The 21,948-nt window shown below is 50.0% G+C and overlaps 1 protein-coding gene across 3 annotated transcripts in view; it reads left to right on the top strand.

Moving 5' to 3' along the window:
• The first annotated feature begins 5,928 nt into the window (after positions 1-5,928).
• The window catches only part of CELF5 (CUGBP Elav-like family member 5), a 58,260-nt gene continuing 42,240 nt past the window's right edge, over positions 5,929-21,948 (top strand). For all 3 annotated transcript variants that reach the window (XM_044998768.1, XM_044998770.1, XM_044998769.1), the window contains exons 1-2: positions 5,929-6,200; positions 17,569-17,651. In XM_044998768.1, the coding sequence (XP_044854703.1) occupies positions 5,942-6,200; positions 17,569-17,651 (342 nt within the window). In that variant the 5' untranslated portion in view covers positions 5,929-5,941. The remainder of the gene's footprint in view (positions 6,201-17,568; positions 17,652-21,948) is intronic.

Below are 21,948 nucleotides of genomic sequence, written 5' to 3' on the forward strand. Positions count from 1 at the left end.
CTAATACTGTACATGGTGCCATAAACCACTCTTCAGTCAGAAGCCAGAGGTAAAAGAAAAGACGGAGGAGGAGGAGCGGGAAAGGAAAATTGCCTGGGGAATGATGGGAAGGGAACAGAGAATGCTCCGAGTAGAGCAGGGAAGTGAGTGTCTAGGGGAAAAAAATGACTGGCAGTGGGAGTGAGTCTGGGTAATCTGGAGAGTAGTCCGGGCAGGTGAATTGGATATGGAGGTGAATAGGAAAGTGCGGGGGAAGGCGGTGCAGCACTTGCAGAAGTTTCGTTGCATGGCACCCGCCGTGTGCTAGGTACTTGACAAAATGGTGCTCTCTGCCTCAAGGAGCTTACAGTCTAAATGGGCTGTGTGCTGATGCTTCACTGTGTCCCTTAAAAGGTGCCGCACGAGAGTCAGAGTCCAGGTTAGGGTAGGGGAAAGATGACTTTAAGCCATTTTTCTACTTCCCTAACACTGGCCTGTTCAGATGGCTGAGGTAGTGCTCAGCAAAAGTTAGCGTGACCCTGGGGCATCCTGCCCCAGCGTGATCCTGTGTTTGGGGCAGTGCAGAAAGAGGCTAATTGGAGGTGGTGGGTGACTGTCTTACAAACAAGGACGTGTGGGAGGCAAGAATTTGGGAGATGCTTTGAATATATGAATACAGGCATCAGTGTTGTCTATGGGTTGGGGCAGGCGAACCAAGGCACAAGTGTCACACAGCAAAGTTAGGAACAGAACCCAGCTCGCTTGCTGCTTCAGAATGTGTCTTGACCAAAAAACCATCCTTCCTCCCTGTAATTTCTGTAGGGATTTTAGTGTGGTCAGAGAGAGGAAATAAGGAAAATCAGATAAGTAGGGCTTAAAATTTAACTCAGTAAAATGACCCCAAACTAAACTTTTTTAGCCAAAGAAATGCTGAAGGGCACCTAAATTCACAGTTCTGGAAGCATGCAAGTTTCATCTTTTTTGGAGGGGGTGTGATGGATTTGAGGTTGTTTTGGTGTTTGTTGGCTGGCTTTTTCCTCAATCCAAAACTGAAAGGAGCACTAAAAAAGTGGTGAATTACTGAAGTCAAGGAACAGCCCAGTACTTTTAGTTTATAATATAACAAGGTTTGGGGTTTGTATTTTTTTTAAATCCTCAAGGAACAGCTGCTTCTGATCGGAAAGATGCCTGAGAGTTGTTGATGGATGTTTGTTTCCAATCCACCCACTGTAAAAATACAAGTTATGCTTATAAACTCACAGGATTTAAAACGGGCTTGGTTTTGGTTTGTTGCATAGATAAAAAAATATTTAAAAGCCCATTTAAAATTGGTCAGGATAAATAACAGAGACCTGAAATAGGTAAACAGTAGACCTTTGAAAAAAGAACGAGGAGTCCTTGTGGCACCTTAGAGACTAACAAATTTATGTGGGCATAAGCTTTCGTGGGCCACGAAAGCTTATGCCCAAATACATTTGTTAGTCTCTAAGGTGCCACAAGGACTCCTCGTTCTTTTTGCTGATACAGACTAACATGGCTCTCACTCTGAAACCAGTAGACCTTTGGTAAATAAGCCAAGATGTAAACATATTCGTATTTCCTATTCTCTCCACAAAGATGTTTTCTAAGCTATCAGCTTGGCAGTTCCTGATCAATTTCCCTGCAGTACCTGTGCTCCGGAATAGATACAGTTGTTTTGCATGAACTGAGACACAACAACCCTGCTTGGATGTCTTCTGCCAGGAGTACATACTTTCTTCCGACCTCCTCTTTCCTTGGGAACTGGTGGGTAAGGGAAGATAGCCAAACAGGCCATCTTGAAAGATCTGGGGGGTGTTTGTAGGATTTTTTAATGTAAAGTGCATCTTACAAATCTAGAACCTGATCTCCAAAGCCTCAGTGACTTTAATGGCACAGGATAGGGCCTCTGGACCCCTTGGCTTAAACTCACCTGTAAATCACAGGAACTGGATGCTTTCCTACCCTCACATTGCTGGCACATGCTGAAAAGAAACTGAGATCAAATTTGGGTTTCGATCGTCTGCAAATGTCCCTCTATTAGGGACTTCTTTCACCGTGTGGGGTTTCCTTTCCTTTAACAACTTTTTAAAGGGCTGCCTTTCCTTTGGGGATCTGCTCTTTCCTCCTTCGTGCACCATCAGCCACATGTGTATGTTAGCTTCCTTTTCTGTGCCTCTCTGCAACCTTGCCACTGTCTGGTATGAGAGACTTGCCCTCTGCAACTCCCGGCACCTGTATGAGTCTTCTGAATCTCCTTGTCTTGTTGATTTTCCAATCTCATTTGAAAATCAACCATATCTTGTCTCTTTTGCATATGCCTACTAATTTCCTGGCTCCCTCTGATACTCATAGTAATTCCACAACTATTATCCTTCATTATTTATTCCTTAATCCTGTTGCTTTGGTATATAATTCTTTACCTTATTCTGTGAACTGTTTCAGGGCACTAATTGACAGCTGCTATCTTTTATTATTTACCAGCAATATTCTCATTCCTGTCTTACTCTGCGGTCAGGGATGATTGTAATCTTTCCATTTTTGGGCAGAGTGACCTCAAAAGACACTGGATACAGTCTTCCTATGGATACCGCTGCTTGGATTAGTGGCAAGGCTTGTAATGGCAGATCTCTGGCGGTCTATGCAACAAAGGACTGAAGAGAAGTGGATGATATGTGTGTGGGGGGGGGGGGTTGCTTTTCGTTTTTACTCTGATTTTTAGGGATGATGTTGGCTTCTGAAGTCAAAGCGCCTCGATGGAGACTGCCCTGATTGCTGCTCTGTAACTGAGAGAGGGCCCACACGGACACTGGTCAGGTTCTGTCTGGTAGTACTGCCTGGCTCCATTTGATAATATATAAGCTGCAAAGGCCACCGTTGCTATGCGAGGTTCTCACACCTGCCAACCCAGGGGATAGGCGGTTCAGGTGGCGGGGGGCAGCCAGGGCTGAAAGGAAAATGTTCAGACCTGCAGCATGGGTCTGTGCTGGGAGTTAGGGGCACAGTAGATGATGGTTTCCTGTTAAGCATGCGGAGAGGTCAATGTGCAGTGTGCGCCGGCCAACATTGAGCTAACAAGGGGCGACCCTGGTTCCCTCCCCAAGGTCTCAGCCCAGGCTGTGTCTGACTGGGGACTGAACATCCCATTAGCATTTCACCCTCTACCTGGTGCAGGTTTGGCAGCGCTGAATCAGCCCTGAGGCTAGGCCACGACGGGCTGGGGCCTGTGCCTGTTGCTTTCTGGGTTAAATCCGACTTGGAAGTGTTGGCAGTGTTTCATCCTGCCTGCGCTTGGGGAGGGTATCTCAGGCTGAGTGGGCAGGTGTGCGTGCGCGTGTGTGTACATACACGGGATGGGGGGGCTGCGTTTCCTAGTGCGAAGATGTGTCGCATTTGCTACATGTTGGGTAACGTGCTCCCCTCCTCCCCTCTTCAAATCGCTGCTTTGGTTTATCTGCAGGATTCAGGTGAGCGTCCTGGGAGGTGACAAAAAGCTTCTAAAACAGAGCCACAAAGCAGGGGTTTTTGGTGCCAGCCTCACACTCCTTCTGCAAAGCCTTTTGGACCGATATTTTCAGCACCTCCAGCCCCTGCTGGAGTCAACGGGAGCTCAGCACCTCTGCAAATCATTCCATTTGTGTGTAAAACAATCAGGCTCCCTCCCTCCTTCCCAATCCTAGGCTAGATAAGCCATTTATCTTCAGCAATGCTATGGAAGAATGCCAGGCTGGAACGCATGGGCATGGAGATATGAGCCATGCAGTGCCGCAGAAGCAATGCACATGGGTGCTGTCCCGTGGTAATGGGGCTGTATCCACAGGTACTGGGGGGGCACACGGGGCCGTGTCCCCGGGGGACTGAGGATGTGTGCTGGGCTGCACACTAGGGCTAGCAGATGCCCCGGCTGAAGGTAGAGCCGCATCCCTCAGGTAGTCTGCAATGTGAGTCTGATAACACAGTTACATATATATAAAAAAATCTCTGTTCACGTTGGTGAGGGGAACTCATCTTGCTGTGTGAAACTGCATCTGAGCATGGTTAGCACTACCGGCTTCGACCGATCAGGTGCAGTCCGGACAGGGGCAGACCAATTTTATAAAGAGAATAGAATATCCCAAGGGAAACTCTCCCAGATTGCACAGAGCACGGTGGCTTCCAGACCCTTTCCGCCTCAACATAACACATCGAAGCTGCTCTGTGTCACAGGGCGTGATTCCACTGTATTACCGCTTGCTTCCTTCTGCGGACAGGGACTTGGTAAATAAACCCTCTGGCCTGAATTGCCTCTCCACCTACAGACAATGGTGCTACGGTAGCGGTGGGGAGGGGTGAGGGTACGAACAATGCGATTTCACATAGGGATTCAGTGGGAAGATATGTCTCTCATCTGTCCTTACCTCACACCGCCTATGCAAATTGTGATTGGACCTTTATTTTGTAGAAGATGCTGGCGCCTGCTGTGCCACCAACAGCTGGAGCATAGACACTACGGTTCTAGGAACCGTAGAAATGCCACTCACAGCAGCCCCTCTCACAATCTAAGAACCGCGGGCTGGATTTTTCATTGGTGCTGAGCATCCCCGACTCCCAGCTGGCTCTGTCTGGGGCTTGGTACGTCTGAAAATTAAGCTCTCAGTTTCCAACATACACTTGCTTTCCACTGACCAAAAAAAAAAATATATCTTTAGGTTTCCTACTTGTCCAGGGGGAGGCAGCTGAATCTGGTTTGTGCCAGGTTGCCTGCTTTTCCTGTGTCCCTCTTACCCAAGCTGCAGGTGTCTAGAGTACGTACGGTGGTCCTCTTTTGCCATTTGCATGGGTCTGGCTTGTGGGGCTTCAATCCAGGCTGAATTGTGTTGCGTTGTAAATTGTTCGCCAGTATTTTGCAGAGTTGTGGGCTGGGCCCATCCCTGAAACACATGGTTCCTCTTTCCCGTCGGAAGAGGCCTGGATGGTTTCAATGCAGGCGTCACGGCGCTGTTCTAGATTTTGTCTCTCTGGCCAGGCTGAGACGATTCCGACAGCGTCCCCCTTCCAGGCTGAAAGGTTTCTGGACTCGCTTTCCCATCCACTGTGCTCCTCCTCAGCATAGTACTAGATTATCCCCACCCCCGTCGTCTTCGCTGTCCCCAGCCTATCTGATTTTCCAGTGTGCGCCCAGACTCCATCCTCTTCCTGGACTGCGTCTTCCTCCTCCAGTCTGAAAAATTCTAGCCTGGCTCTGCAGCTCTCCAGCCTGTTCTGGATTGTGTCCTTCCTCCAGTCAGGGCAGGGTTGGGGCACCTCGGTTCTGCCCCACGTGCGTGGGTTTTCCTAGCCCTCTTTCCCGGTCCGTCTTTCTCCAGAACGGCACAGAATGGGCTGCGGTTTACGGCTCTCTGGGCCTTGCTGCTGTGCCATGAGTTCCCCTCCCCGGTGGGTGAGGGGCAGGACTCCCCCCAATATTCAGTATTGTTCCCTACCCTGGAGACTGGGTGGCGTGTCTGGGTTCTAAGAGGCATTGGTCTAGGAAGGGGGGGTAGGTTTTATGCTCCCTGGGGGTGCAGAGCTTCTGAGTCTGGGGCGGGGGCAAAGATGCAGTGATCTTCAGCCATCCCCATCCCATAGGTTGCATCGCGGGCAGCCCGGGGCTCCCAGGCAGCCTTGGCTGGGGCATGGTCCCTGCCTCCCTCCCTCTGCAGCGGGCGCTGGCCGCAGGGGTTGCAGGCCAGCCGCGCTGGCAGCCCCCGGGGCACGGTCCCCGCCTGGTTCGCAGCCCCAGGCGGGCTTGGCCTCCCCGGGGCCGGGTGCCCGGCTCCTGGAGGCTGCAGCTCCGCGCCGCGCCCGGCAGGTGTCCCTGTGGAGCGGCTCTTTGTGGTCCTGATGCTGCCGCCGCTGGCGGCTGAGCCCTTTCCAGCTGCGAGCTCCTTCCTCCCCCGTCTGCATCCTGCGCCGGGCTCGGGGAATGGCCAGACTCACCCAGGGCGAGGCGAGGCGGCAGCAGCAGCTCCTGCAGCCCAGAGCCTCCCCCATGAGCAGCAGCAGCAGCAGCTCGGACCCCCCCGCGCAGCCGGACAGCATGAAGGACCTGGATGCCATCAAGCTGTTCGTGGGGCAGATCCCCCGCAACCTGGAGGAGAAGGACCTCAAGCCCCTCTTCGAGCAGTTCGGCAAGATCTACGAGCTCACCGTGCTCAAGGACCGCTACACCGGCATGCACAAGGGTGAGCCTCCCCCGTAGCCCCCCCAGCATCCTCCTTTCCTCCAGCCACCCCCCTGCCAGCCATCTCCCTTCTACCCTCCCTCCTCCCAGCTTCTCCTCCCTGTCTCCCTCCGCCCCCCCAACTCCTAGAGCCCCCTCTGCCCCCCTGCGTCCCCAGCCCCCTTCTCCTCCCCACCTCCTCGCCTTTCCGGGGCGCTGGCAGATTCCAGCCGGTTCCTTTCATTCATTTAGGCTTTTGACAGGAGCTGCCCGGGAACTTTTAATCCTCAGCACAGAATGACATTTGTAATGTTCACAAAGGGGCCCTGGTGGCTTCGACCCTCCTCTTGCCGCCAGCCTGAGACTGTCAGACTCTCGCTCTGCTCTAGGCAGGGTTGGAGCCACAAAGAAACGGGGTTGTGCCTGGGTCTGGGGAAATCTGTGACATGTCCTTAATACTTCTTCACATGCCTTCTGGGCCCAATGCCTTTCCTCGCTGATCGGGCTCCTTTGCCCACGGCCAATTCTGGCCAAAGATCTCCCCCGAACGAAGGGGAATATCCCCTCCCCCCTTTAGACTCAAGTTAATTTAGGGTGAACCATTGGATGGTTTCATAGCTGAACCTCATTCCAATCCCCCCCTGAAGATTATTGATCCAAGATGCTGCAGTAACATTTCTGTGAGCTGTAGTTTTTTTTGGTCCACTACTGTAGAATATAATAGTATAACAAGAGGCAGGAGGAGGGTGTGTGGAAGGCCCCTTGAAATCTTAAGACTTATAGAAAATAGCAGCCACGTTATAGCTTTGAAATCACCTTCTCTAGCTAGGCGATATTTATATAGTGCTAAAAATGACCCTCTTTATACATAGATGGTTATAGACATTAACTGTACAGCACCATGCGTATCATGGGAATGTTGTTTGAGTACATTCAATATATGCCAGTAAAAGTGTTTATTGTAAAAAACTTATGTCTGCGATTAGAGCCTTCTGGTTGCTCATGTGTGGGGCTCTCCCAGACAATGGTATTTCGGTGTACATGAATGATACACACAGGCATCTTTTTACAATAGGGTAAATGGAGAAGTTGCATTGCCGCCCCACTGCCCCTTTCCAGATTTGTGGGAATGGAATTGGAGTGAAGGAACGATAGTGCTGGCGACAGCCAAGCGGTGGTTGTGTGGGAAGGTCCCCAGGGCTCCCCTTGGCCCCCTGTTCTGCCAACCCACCTCAGCCCCAAACCCTGACTGAGGTAGCAAGGAAACTGTGTCACATCAATAATCCAACGCCCCTTGGTTCTAACCTGCACCATTCTCAGCTCTCCTAACCCCGCACCCTCTGTATAGCTGTGCCAGTCCCTTCAGTCCTGATTTGCAGCACCCTCTGTATTTTGCTACTGGGCCTGGTGACAAGCAGTCGTGACAAATTGCATGGCTGGGTTTTTTTTATGTGGACAGATGTACAGGACAGACTAGGCTGAGATCACAAAAACTCATTGCAATGAAGGCCCGGAGCAGATGTGGAAGCAGGTCTCCAAAGTGGAAGACCAGCAGTCCCTGGACTATGGTATTGAACCTCCTACCAGGCTATAATGCTGCAGTTTTCAAATCTGCACGACAAAGATTATAAACGGCAAATCTATTCTTCACAGCGGTATCTAGAGTGGATGAAAGGCCATCCTGAGCTTCTGATTATCCTAGAAGCTTTAGGATGCCAACAAGTTTTGGAAAGCATGTTTAGGCTGTAATTATTATTATTTTTTAAATCGGATGTTTTAAAAGCTTGTTGTTTTCCGAGTATCGGGTCTGTGGCTTGAATCCACGTCCCCCCCTAAGCCTGGCCCTGGGTAGATGTTTCCAAGTTTAGAATACTCTGATCACCACCACTAAGGGGATGGTAGGGAAATCAAAGAACCTGCTTGTTGAAAGACCTGACACAGGTTGTGGAAGCCCCGTTGCGTGACAGGTTTAAAACTAAACGGCAGAGAACATGCAGGAAAGACCTTTAAAGCTGTCAGCAATCGGCCTGGCCGTGTATGCCCTAAAATGATTTGTGGTGTCATGATATGGGGGTTTTCACTGGAGGGAAGGGGAGCCCAGCTCGGTTCTGATGCAGCTGGTTTTGAGTTCAGGGTGTCGCTCTGAAAAGCAAAACACCCTATAGCTGCAAGTGCCAACATTCCCCCAGGGACATCTGATTGGTGCAAGCCCAACAGAGGAAAGGGTGACAAAAGGAAGTGTTATTAACAGAAGACCAGTATCTGTCCAGCCAAAGGGCTAAATTCAGCTCCGGTGTAAAGGGGGAATCATCCCCCTATTGAAGCCAATAGGAGCTGCGATGGCTGACTTTAGCCCAGGGAGGGTTTCTGTCTTCAATCAGGATTTCAGAATAAAACTGTCAGATGTCGGTGTGTGCGCGCACGCGGGTGTCTCTGAACAAACCTGTTACCATCTGACAGCAACCCGCCTTTCAAACACAGCGAGGAGGTGGATGGGGTGGGGGCACGACTCGAACGCACATTTCATTACAATCGACATGTTAAATATAGGCTGCGTTTGTAGGCTGAGGTCAGGCTAAAGGCAGAAGGCAGATTCCAGGGATCTGCCACTCAGCTATGGAAATTAGAGGGGGCAGCGCTGGTATTAGCCAAATCCTTGTGACATTAACTTGCCGCTAAATGCAGGATTTGAGTAGCCTGCCCCCCCCCCCGCCCCCCAAAAAATCCCCCTGGCTTTGACATTTTTGAGAGGATGCAGGCGTTGCTGGGATGTTGTTTTGCTCTCGATGCTTCTTTCCAGGGAAAGACATTTGAAAGTTCAGGTTATCACTGTGGTTGTTTCCAGGGCTTCTGGTTCTTCCTCCTTCCCTGTTTTATACAAATAGAAAGTTTGGGTTGATTTCATTGTATCAGGTTTTGCTGTTACTCATTTTTCTGTTATTATTGATGCGCTTGCTTATAAGGTCGCCATAAGCGTGGGAGGTGAGTGGACTTCACATGGCTGAAGTTGGATCATTCACCTCCCCAAATAATAACAGGGGATTGCTGAACCTCCACTGGCATCAACTTCAGTGGGAATTGAGGACAGTCAGAATCTCATAGGATTGGGCCCAGCGGGCACCTGCAGCTGCAAAGGAAGGTAGGAGCTGGAGGCTGGGTGCCCAGAGTTTCCTAGCTCACAGTCAGTGGAAGGCCTGGGCCATCACCCATCCTTATAGCAGCAGGGCACCTTACCTTTCTCGTGGGTTCATATTCAGCGCTCTCCTCACCCTCCTTTACTGTGGAGAACTGACAGACTCACTGCGCTAGGAGGCTCCTCCATTCCTGTATAAGAATTAGTGCCTTAAAGTCAATGCTATTATGAAACGGTGATATATTCATATTAGTGGCTGAATATTAATACCTCAGCAACCTATTTGGTAGTTGATATTGCTCCAGTTCCCCCTGATATTATTCATGATGCAGTTTTTCTATTTATGTTAATGATGGCAGATATATTTGCATATTAATGGCAATATTTGTCATCGAGCTGCTATTTCCATGGGAAGAGCGGGGAAGTGTTTTCACATACGCTGGGGGAGGTGGACGAGGAGGGGGAGTCCGATGAAAATCTTTGGCCTTAAATTCCAGAACTGGGCTCGCGGAGGTTTCTGTGAGAGCATCTGCTGCGTGCTTGGGTGGATTTCATGACGGAGACTATGGGAGGGGAAGGAGAGAGGCTGTGAAGCATGAGATACTGAACCGGACCCCAGGGAGGAAATGGCAGAGGAACAGTCTAAACCTGGGCGTGCGAATAGGCAGAGAGTGCCATGGTTTGGCCATGGGCAGAGGAGGCAGCAACACCCTGCCTACCGGCCCCTTCCACCTCTGTGTTTTCAGCTCGTGTTCCGGGTGCTGGTAGGAGCAGGCTGCTCCATAAACCTGACCCCTTATGCCAGTTTCACATGCTTAAGGCCATTAAAGAAATCAGTGGAAGGCTATCCTTCCCCCAAAGCCATTCCCAGCCAATGCAGTAATGGCTTTGGGGGAGGGATAGCTCAGTGGTTTGAGCATTGGCCTGCTAAACTCAGGGTTGTGAGTTCAATCCTGGAGGGAGCCATCTGGGGCAAAAATCTGTCTGGGGATTGGTCCTTCTTTGAGCAAGGAGTGGGACTAGATATGAGGTCCCTTCCAACCCTGAGATGCTATGATTATGCAGCAATGGAGGCCTGAATGTTCCCTTTCCTTGAGCAAACCAAAGATCTGGAGACATGAGTCTCGCACATGCCATTAACCTTTATTAATACAGGCATTAGGCTATCGGTGACAGCAGTAGCCATTAGGATGTAGCTGGGGATCATCATTCCAGTAGCCAGTGCAGGAGGAGCCAGCCACCCTTTGCTGTGATCCAGGCCGATCTTGCAAGCTAGACGAGGTAGGATCATGTTGGGATGCCGACGTCCCTGGAAGACCTCGGCGCTACAGGAAGTGTTGATGGTGTCACGCAGTCTCCCCGCTATCCGTACTGAGCCTCTGTCTACCGTCGAGATTCTGACCGCTTGTCATCATTAAAGATCCCAGGCCAGGCTTTATAAACGTAAGGGAGTTGGCCACATTCCAGTGAGCTGCCTGCGTAGCCCCCACCCTGCTGTTTCAGTCCTATGCCACATTCCTCACTTGCTGCCCCAAACTTCTGTGTATTGCTGCAGGCTGTTCAACAGCTGCTGCGTTTCAGGGCCTGATGACGCTTTCTCCCCTTAGCTTGTGGCGAGGTTTAACTAACTAACGTTTGTAACGTGCTTCGAGGCTCTTAGACAGTGGGTGCAGTAGGGCAGCCGAGTCCAGGATCATTATTAATAAGCACTCCTCTAGTAGCATCTCGTGGACTCCTTAACATTTCAGCATTAGTAGAGATGTGCCATCTCTGATCATTTCAGTGGGCGCCGATAGCCTGGACTGGGATTTCCTGTTGGATGCTCTGAGAGCATTTGGCTAGCGGGGGCGGGAACGGGGAGCGTTGCTGTTCTCTCTTCCCAGGGCTTCCATAATAACTAGCGGCAGGACCACAGAGTAGTTCCTGCATCCTAGGGGCAGGGTTTCTCGGTCTCTCCACGCCTCTCTTGCTCTGGGTATTTGAGCCGCTGGTGGTTGCTGTTATAGCTGGTGGGTGGTGCTAAGGGCAAATACACTCTTTGGCTCAGGGTTAGCCAGTGGAAGGGGGTTAGTCAAGCTGTCTGGTTTGAAGACTAGTTTAGGAAAATCGGAGGCTTTTACCTATCCCATCTCCAGATCATATTCAGAGGTGAGTCTAAGGCAGTGTAATGTCTCTTTTCCCACTGCAGCCTAGTCTACGTGAGGCCACTTACTGGCAGATTCGCCAGTGTTTCAGCAAGTGGTAGCAGAATGGGAGAAAAGCGTAGAAACCATGTATAGCAAGGGCTTCCATGGCCAACAGCATTTTTAGCACCACATTCCGCAGCCCCCAGGTTAGCTGACATGCTGTTAAAACCGTCTTCAGCCGCGTGAGCCCTACCCCTGGTGGTTAATGGGGGTGGGGAGGTGTACTGGCCTTAGCAGTGGTGGGAAATGTTACCCCAGAAAACCTAACGTCAATTGCCTTAGACTCACCCCCACTGATACCTCTTTACACGTTGCCTCTGGTTTTGAGAGGGTCCCTCCTCGACTCCAAGGTGGTCATCTCAGACTGAAGTTCTAGGAGCCAGAGACACCTGCCTTCCACCAGGAAAATGGGATCCCTGACTCGGGGAGAGGATCTTCCCTGCCCCAGATGTCTGTTTTTCTAAGGCTTTGTTACGTTGCCCGGGCTCGCCCGAACTCTGAGACCAGACAGAAGGCTACAATGCAGCTGGAGTTTTACTTGGGGGGTGGGTGGGTGTCGCTCAGGAATCAGTTTGCAATCGGCCATGTCTCTCTAGGGACAAGGGGCGATTCTCGTTCCCCTAACATTTACATAATTGGGCAGCCAGGAATATAACGTCCTGGCAAGATCCCCCTCAGCGTTCCTGACCAGGACGTAGGTGCAACCGAAGTAGCGTACGCTCCTGACGTGACTCCTGCCGCCACGTGTTGGGGCGAAATGATCAGGGACTCCTAGGGGCCCTGGGTGTGGATGGTATGGTGAGAATAGCCTTTTCCAAAGGATGCTGCTGAGCTAGTGCCCTCCCCCACAAGGCAATGGTGCCCCCCCAGTTTGGAGCACAAGAGCACTTAAATGGTTTCAACAGGCGGCCCCGAATCTGTTCCAGCTGCAAGCAGGGAGCAGCAATAAGTGACCATCTGTGTAGGAACATTCACCATTTAGTATGATAATGCACGTGCATAAAGTGCCTCTCACCTTGGTCTCTGGGCTAAATCCTGCTCCTACTGAAACCCTTGGCAAAGCGCCCAGTGACCTCAGTACCTTCAATCCTCGGCGTGCAGTGCCTCACTCGCCATTTCCTACAAATCAAATTACCAAGGGGCTGATTGGATTGCAAACATGTTTAGAAAATGTTTTCATTGCTGCTTTTTAAAATCTCCTTTATCCGAAGTTAAAAATAGTCGCCGGGCCCGAGCCGGCAAAGTTTGGGCCGCAGATCCCGATGTAGGTTCTGAACTTCGCCAGAGTCTGGGGGCTGGTTCTGTCTAGAGATGAGAGGGGGAAAGGGTTGGTGAAGTCCCGCCTCTGGTTAAAAAGCCAACTGTAATAACTCGCAATCAACTGGGACAAAGTGTGTGTGGGGGGGGGGGGCGGGAGGGAACGGGAAGGAAGCAAATTAAGTCATCGCTGCAGAGAAACGTCCAACAATGTGATTTGCACCATCCAACACACAGTTATAACAGCAACCCCTTATCTGTGTCTGATCCGCTCACACATACTTATTCAGATAACAGAGAGCTTTTTTTTTTTTTTTTGGAGAGAGATTGATCTATATGTTGCAGTTCAAATAAATACAAAAAGGCGGCCAAAGCTGCCTATATACAGTCCAGTGAACGCCTGTGTTTCGTGGGTGGTGACGGGGAGGGAGAGATGAACAGCTGGCATTTCTCCCTACAAATAGAGGTAAGAGGGGGAAAGGCTTTTTAATACTGGTTCGGAGACCTGGGTACTTTAAGATGCAAGCAACAAAATCTAACGTCCATTTGGAATTAGAGGAGGCGGAGGAAGAATGCATGACGATAGTCTATCCAACACCTCCATACTCCTGGGACAGGTAGGTTAAAATTTTAACAGTGACGGTAATTAACCATTGGGACAATTTACCCGGAGTCATGAAAGATCTGCTGTAGGAATCTCTTTGGGGAAGTTCTCAGGGTGGTCAGACTAGATGATCTTATTGGTCCCTTCTGGCCCTGGAATCTATGACTCTAGGAAAATGTTCCGGAGCAATAGACATTTTGAGTATAACAAGAGGTTAATTTCAGTGCTAATTAAAACAAAGGGTTTTGCTTAGAAAAGCCCCAGTTAGCTTTGCAGGCAGTGCTGTCCAGGAGAGAGGGCACCAGACATGGATGCAAAAGACCTGGGGTCTATACCACATCCATTGATGAGCTTGGCCAAATCACTTCCCCGCTTGGTGCCTCGGTTTCCCTCTCTGTAAATAATGATACCGGCTTTCCTTTGGCAAAGCACCTTGAGATCTACGGATCTAGCTAATAGGGCTATAGTGTGAAGGAAAAGGAGGAAGAAGGTCAATGCTATTTGCCTCGCAACGTGAGTAGAAGGGGGCATATATGTTCATAACCAGATTGGGTGTTGGGCAGCATGCAGCTGCAGATGCACAAGTGTGTTGGTGAAATTGTTGGATGAGGATTGCTCAGGGAGTTGGCAACAGACTGTTGAGTCTTTTGCCACTTGGTTGGGAGTTCAAATCCAAACCAGGCCGGCGGCTGCTGGAAATTGCTTCGCACCATACAATTGCTGTTCGGTGGTTTCTGTGAAATGAGTTTGATCTCAGTCCAGTTCTCACTGAACAAAACCCACCACAGAAGTTGGGCCACAGCGATTACACTGCCTTTTCCCCAAGGCACCTCAAGGGATTGGGGCATCGTGGTTGGCTAGTTTGTGGAAGACTCATGTGGTCCCTGCCCAGACTGCACCCCGTCTGTGGAGAAAGAGGACTTCGGTCTCCAGGCACCTATCACTAGTGCTAAATCCACACACAGATCCCTGAAATATATAAGCTAGAATAAATATGTGGCTGTAGGTTGCATGTGCAATGCGGAAGACGTAAGAACCCGAATCTGAAGTCAATGGGAGTTGTGGGTGCTCGCCACTTCTCCGGATTAGGTCTTGTGCAACTGGGCTTTGCAAATCCCATATTTTAGCTGCCCCTAGAAATACCTTTCTGGTTTTGTGTGTGGAATTCTGTGCATTTTCCCTGCTAAAATGGGCACCTCGGCCCAAATCCTTGTCCCCTGGCAGTTAGTTCCCCATTGACTTCACTGGGATCAGGAGTTAGGCCTTTAAAACGCACTTGGAAAATCTAGCTCTACAGCTGCTGGCACTTTCCATAATTCTCGCTCTGCCTCTGTCTCCAGAGCCTCCCAGGAGTCTGATGGGGGTCGGGGGCACTGAACTGGGAGTCAGGAGAGCCAGGGTCAGTTCCCAACCCTGCCACCGATCTGCTGGGTGACCTTGGGCAAGTCACTTTCCCTCTGGTTCCGCCCCCCCCACCTTTGTCTTGTCTTGCTAGATTATAAACGCTTAGAGGAAGGGATAATCTCCTCGCTATAGGTGTGTAGAGCACCTGCTCAATGGGAACCCCAACTCAGTTGGGGCCACTGGTTGCTATGGCAATACAGATCATTATAATCCCGTCAGACACAAGCGGCCGCAGGGTCTCTTTGAACATGCAGGTTGAACAGGCCCTGCCCCGTAAACGTGGGGGGAATTTTCAAAAGATTCTAAATCAATTTAGCAACCTCAGTCCATGTGACTTAGGTGCTTAGGAGCCTACATATGTAGGACTTAGGCTCCCAAGGGTCTAAGTTACTTTAAAAAATGGGACTTAGTGCCTAAGTGACTTAGGCACGTTTGAGTATTTCACCTTTGGTCCACCTGACAGCTGTCAGAGGAATAGGTGGATTCAAAAACCTTGGGATACTTGTCAGCCTGTGTTTTCACGAAGGAGCCCACCAGATACTGCATTTGGCACAGGAAGCGAGTGTGTGTCTGTGTGAGTTTTTCCCAGTCCCGTGTTGCTTAGTTAAATTAGTTGCTAAGCTTGAGACCGAGTCTGGCACGATGCATCCTCAATTCGAAGGCTGGGCAAGGAGTCTTAATTACCTGTCGGATATGTTTAATATTCATGTGCTGTTTTTCTAGCAAGAGCTCCGGAGCCAGGTATAATTTGTTTCGCAGAGGCAATTTATTGGATGCAGAATGTAAGGAGGGCAGCTTAATCTTGTTGCCATATGTGGGATAAGGACACTCAAGAGTGGTGATTGTTCTGCAAAGTTTGCTTCAGCATGGTAGAAAAATCATATGAGTCAACGCAGGACTCTGGGTTGGCGGCCAGAATAGACACAGTCCTGCAGCCCTTACTCACCTGAGTTTGAATCATTTCAGACTCGGCTGGGCAAAGCATGGGCGAATCGATTCGATGCTGGGGTGTAGAGAAGCTTGTTGAGATTGGATTGCAAGATCAGGCCTCTTATCTGGGCTGAAGCCTTGTGAGTGGAGATCTGTGACATGGACCGGCACTGCGGGTTAAGACATTTTGTAGCAGTCTGAGAGCCCTACCTAACACAGGGATGAATTCTGCCTTCATACAGGACAAAATTTGCCCTGTAATTAAATGCCAATGGGACTGGGAGGGGGGCATATGCATTCCTGTACTGGAGTCTATTCTCCAGTGCTTTGCCCAGCTTTGTCTGAAATGACTCAAGTGACGGGACTTCCAGCTCTTCCCTGGGGAGATTATTCCACAGTCTAATAAATCTCTCTGATAGGAAACGTTCCTTGATAACCAGCCAAATTTTTTTCTTTGCTCAGCTTCATCCCGTTTTTTCTTAGCATTGCCACCTCAGAGCACCCTAAAACGATCCCTCTCCCTCTCCTTGGGCGGGACACCTTTGTAATAAGTGTAGGTGGCTAGCCTCCCTCCCCCTTTCGTCACGATTTTAGCCAAAGATGCTGGGTCAAATCTGGAGTAAAGACTTCAGCCCCTTTAATCATTCTTCATAAATCAATCCCTGCAATACTTGTCGTGCTCGCTTCTCTCCGAATTGCCATGCGGGCGTGTGTAGGTGTGTAGCGTATGTAGACGTGTGTATGGTACGGAAAGCCAGGACTGCTCTTGCTACACCGTCTCATTGCTGCCGGATAGTCCTTTCCTGCTCCAGGACAAGATGCTTCTGCACAGACAGCCGAAAATCGCATTCCGCTCCCATGCACCATGGCATGCTGGTATCTACATTGCTGCCTGCTCTGACTCCTTGGGTATTTTTTGGAATTGCTGATCCAAGCCTCACCCTCCCATTGAATATCTGTGTTTGAGGCAGAGCCGTAACTAGGGATTTTTGCGCCCGAGGCAAGGGACAGGGGCGGCACGTCCAGCTCTTTGGCGGCAGGTTCCTCTCGGAGGGAAGGACCTGCCAGCAAATTTCCGCTGAAGATCCAGACGTGCTGCCCCTCTCCCTTGCCGACGAGCGGCAGCAATTCGGTGGCGGGTCCCTCAGTCCCTCTTGGAGGGAAAGACTTGCCGCTGAATTGCCGCCAAATGAGAGACTTTCTGCGCCCCTCACTCGCCTTGCCCTCGTTCCGGCACTGGTTTGAGGTTATTCCTTCCACTGGCTGTGCCAGCTTGCATTTCTCCTGCCCCCATCTGATTCAAAGCCCACTGAGCCTTTCCCTTGACTCCAATGGGCCTTGGATGAAGGCCCAGATTTTTCAAGATATTTAGGCATGCTGACCAGATTTAGGAGCCTAAGTCTCATTTTCAAAAGGGGTTTAGCCAAATCCCTTTTAAAAAATGAGACTTGAGTTCCTAAATCAGTTAGGCATTGCACAGCTAAGTGTAGCCGTGCCTAAATACCTTGAAAAATCTGGCCCAGGCCCCTATATATTATTTATCTACTTTCGTTCCTGGTGTTTTGCGACACCTCCCGATTTAGTAACATCTGCACCTTTAATTAACAAGTCTTCAGCCCTTCTTGCAGGTAATTAATAAAGATGTTAGATAAAAACGTGGGCCTACCAGGGCTGCCTGCACCATGCTTGACTCCTCGTCTCTGAACTCAGTACAGGAAGGTTAGAGCAGGGGTCTGTGGGCTGGTGGGGGGGATGGCAAGGCACATAGTCCATGAACTCATGGAACATGTTGTTATCGTGGATATGTGGGGGTGGGGGGGATTTTATGTTGTAGGCAATTGTGTGGCTAACTGGGCATTTGCTGTCTCCACCGCAGGTTGTGCATTTCTCACATACTGTGCCAGAGATTCTGCCATCAAAGCCCAGACTGCGCTACACGAACAGAAGACTTTGCCAGGGGTAAGTCCCGGTGGTTGATGAATTATGGTCTGTGGGTTTCTTGGCTTGAGCTGGGTTGCGAACTGAAGGGAGCATTGGCTTTGATTCCTCTTTCTCTCTCTCTCTCAGAGAGGAGCTCGGTCTGGTGGTTACAACAGGGAGCTGGGAGGCAAACCCCCTGGGTTGGATTCCTGACCCTACTAGAGGCTTATTGTATGACCTCAAGCAAGTCGCTTCGCTCCTCTGTGCCTCAGTTTCCCCATCTGTAAAACGGGGTCTAATGCTGCTTACCCACATCACCAGGAAACGGTCATATTACAGGGTGGAAGATATGGCACAGGAAGCTGGTACTTTCTTTAGATGGGCAGCCTGTGAGGAGGAGTCAGGTGGAGCAGGAAATGAGATACGGCATGTGATGCTGGAACCTTTTCCCAGATTCCCCCAGGCTCGTTTGCACATCAGCTACAGCTCCTCGCACGTTTCCCCTGCCAGAGCGACTGGCTCGGTTGTTCAGGGTCGCGGTGTAGAGCCTGACATGACGCTGAGCTCAATTACCGAGGCTGACTAGACAGTGGAGGAAAAATGTCCCTGCTTATACGCAGACCCATCCCGTCGTTCAGAAGAGAAATCCACTGACCGGGTGAGACTGGGAATTCTAGATGCTTGTAGGTAGCCCTCCATACCCTGTGCCCTGTCTGCTGTCTATGGTCAGTATGAAACCTCTGTGGGGAGACCGGAGGGATTGTTCAACATGGATACGCTCTAAGGTGTGGGGGGGATCAGCCCTCAGCTCGATGCTATTGGGGTTTTTTTTTTAAAACTTTGCCGTCCCCATTTTCTGATGGTAGAAGAACCCTGGCTAGGCTGGGCTTGTTTTCTCCCTGCTCTGGGGTTTGGACAAGTGCACCGAAAAGATTCCTTTGTAGGTGAGTAGGCGGAGGACTCGGGTACTTATAGACAGAAGCTCACCGGAGACCCTGAGTGCTTAAGGCAGCAGGATAATTAATGTAAACCGGGGATCTCTGGAGAGGGGTTAGGAATTCTTAACCATAACATTTCCCCTTTAACTCCTGCAGGACCAGAAAGCTTCCCTCACCTCTGCCAGCCCCTAGAGCCACCCGTAGTTTTTACTGTTCGCTTTCTGCATGGATCTGTGTTTGCAATAGGCAGGAAAGCTCACATGGCTTAATTACAGCTTAATGGAGTCTTTTTTGGAAGCTGTCATTGCTGTTATTGGCTGTGGGTGTTCCAGGTTATTTTAGGGCACAGATGAGAGCCGAAGAGAAATACATTCTTAAATATTATTTGACTTAATTTTCTTCGGGGGATAAGTTAGCATTCAGGATAAGCCATAATAACCTTCCACAAGCATTAGACCAGCATGGGATCTAGAGAGTGAGGAAGCATTATACCAGTATAGAAATCAGACAGGTCATGGTTTAGTGCTGTAACTCAGCACACGGTGCACAAGAACTTCATCAGTACAGGAGCTGCAGAGCAAGCACCACATACAGTATAATCAAGGCTCAGTGTCTTCCATTGTAATCTGGGCCTACATTTGGCAGCAAGACCTCTGGATTTCTGCTTCAGCTTCCTTTACGCTCAAAATGGAGATTCCTAGTGAATTAAACCTAAAAAGAACAGGACGAGCGGTAGCCCCTGCGTTGCTTAGTGTGAGAGTAAGTGCAAGTTATTTTATACTATCCCCATGTTTTGACAGAACTGCAGATTTTATTTTTGAATGGACAATGCAAAACTGCTTTGTCAGAGAAGCTGAAGGTTGTTGGCATCTCAATGTGAGGATATGTCAGGCTTTTGGTATTCGGGGGGCATAGGTAGCTGCTGGGGATTGTGGGAAATGCACACTTGCTGGCTGTCCCTAAACTGATCAGTCTCAAAATGGTTAACAATTACTATGTCATCATTAAAAGCAGCAAAGCGTCCTGTGGCACCTTATAGACTAACAGACGTATTGGAGCATGAGCTTTCGTGGGTGAATACCCACTTCGTCGGATGCATGTATTCACCCGCGAAAGCTCATGCTCCAATACGTCTGTTAGTCTATAAGGTGCCAGAGGACTCTTTGCTGCTTTTACAGATTCAGACTAACATGGCTACCCCTCTGATACTATGTCATCATTGGGCTTCAGGGTTAACATTGGGATGAACTGGCCTCAGTGCAGGGTTCCTCTAACCTTAACCAAAATCCAGAATCACAGGGCTTCAGGTTCAGAATGAAAAGGGAGAGGTGGCCGAGGACAGAATATGGAACCTTTCACCACCGCCTGGTCCATGGTTCTAATATAGCCCATGTTGTGGCTGAATTTTGTTGTTGCCTGGTGGCTGTTTAGTAGCCTGCCTAAAATGCATTCAGTTGGTCCAGTCCACTTCCCAGTGGACAGCTGTCCACGTCTCAAAAGCCATCACCACAGCTGGCACAAATTGGCCCCCTGATTGGCTCTCTCAACACAGAGACCAATGATTGATCTTGACCGTTAAGGAACACGAGTATTAATCTGTAGATTTCTCAGCCTGAGCTAGGGTTATACGGTTGGGATCGAAGAGGAATGGCCTTGACTGGTTTTCTTGTAGCTCTCTGGAGTGCAGTGTGGCTAGAGTGGTGAACTGGGAACCGGGACTGTTGAGTTCTATTCCGAGCTCTGTTGCTGGTTGGCTCTGTGCCCTTGGTCAAGCCACTTAACCCGCCCTGGGCCTTATTCTGACTTACACTAAAGCCCCTTTGCACAGCTCTGGCAGTGTAAGGCAGCCCTGGTGTAAATGGGAATCCAGCCTGTGGTATCTCATCTTATCCATATGTAAAATCTATCTATTGGGAGTTTATTCTGCTGGCCATCACTGGAGTAGCCGAGCAGTTGCCATGTAAAACCAATAGTAAAGTCCACAGAGGTATTCCTAGAGTCTTGGGCAGTCCTTCCCTTTTGGGGTCACGACTCTGCTTGCGGTAAGGTTTTTGATTTATTCATTTGGTGATTGGTTGGGGTTTACTGGACAGAAGGGGGGAAGCCCGGGTTCTGAGTGTCATTCGAATGGTGGCAAGTTGAAGAGGAAGCTTTTGCAGCATCTCTTAAAGATGATCAGCCTGTGGGTTCACCTGATCCCCTCTAGGGGTTTATTCCGGAGCCGGATCCCCCTCGACCGAGAATGCTCTCGCGTGCTTCAAGCTGAGCTCTGTGGGCTGCGTTGTCCTAGAGGGGTGCAGCTGTTGCAGTGGTTCATGATCAAAATGCAGCCTTTAACGGAGCCGATGAATTGCTTTGAAAATTAAAACCAAAGCCTTAAACTGGATTCGGGAGCTGACTCGGAGCCCGCGGAGGGCCTGGAGCGTGGGTCTGACATCCTCGTGGCAGCCTGAGCCATGGAGAAGGCCAGCAGCTACATTCTGTACCAGCCAGAGCCTGTGCATCATCTGCACATTCCATTTCAGATTCAGTGATTCACACTAATCCAGCCTGGAGGTGACCAATGCGTGGATTCCTGTGGCCAGATCCTGGTCTGGGAAGAAGGGGTGGAGATCCCTAGCAAGCGGGAGGGCAAAGAAGGCATTTTTAGCTACTGGTGCTGCCTGGTCATCCAAGCTTAGTGAGGAGAAAAATGGGACCTCGAGATTTTCACCGCACTTTGATGAATGGAAATAGAGACAACAGGCCATGTTTCCAGTACAGATGCTACAGCGGCACAGCTCCAGTGCTGCAGACACTTGCTAAAGCCACGGAAGGGGTTTTTCCATTGCTGTAGTTAGTCCACCCCTCCAAGAGGCGGGGAGAGTTCTCCTGTCAACCTAGCAGTGTCTATGCCAGGGCTTAGGTCAGCTTAACTCTCTCAGGGCGGTGAATTTTTCACACTCCTGAGCAATATAGCTAGGTCAACCTAAGTTTTAGGTGTAGACCAGTTCAACATCTCAGCCAGTTCTTTTGCTTTTCTGAATGGCATCACTTGGGTTTTGGCTGGGCTCTGCTTGAGCCAGCTGTTCTCCATCCAACCTAACCCTAACGCTAATTTCCAGTCAACATTCTGACATGTGAGTCGTGGTGTTTGCATCAGCTGAGAATGAGATCTGCAGTGGAATGTCATGGGCATATTGTCGGTAGCTGAGTGCCTGCATCTCACTAGCTCTTGCAGAGGTCTCGTGTAGGGTTTGAAGAGAAGAGGGGATAGTATGGATCCCAGTGGGACGCTGCAGATTAGGGGCTTTTGAGTACCTGTTGCCTTTCTCTGAGCACTGTTGGAGAGGAAGGATTGGAGCCACTGTAGTGCGGGGGGTAATAATACTTGCCTGGCTGGCAAGGAAACGTGCCTG

Source organism: Mauremys mutica, chromosome 24 (assembly GCF_020497125.1).
Source record: "Mauremys mutica isolate MM-2020 ecotype Southern chromosome 24, ASM2049712v1, whole genome shotgun sequence".
NCBI lineage: Eukaryota > Metazoa > Chordata > Testudines > Geoemydidae > Mauremys > Mauremys mutica.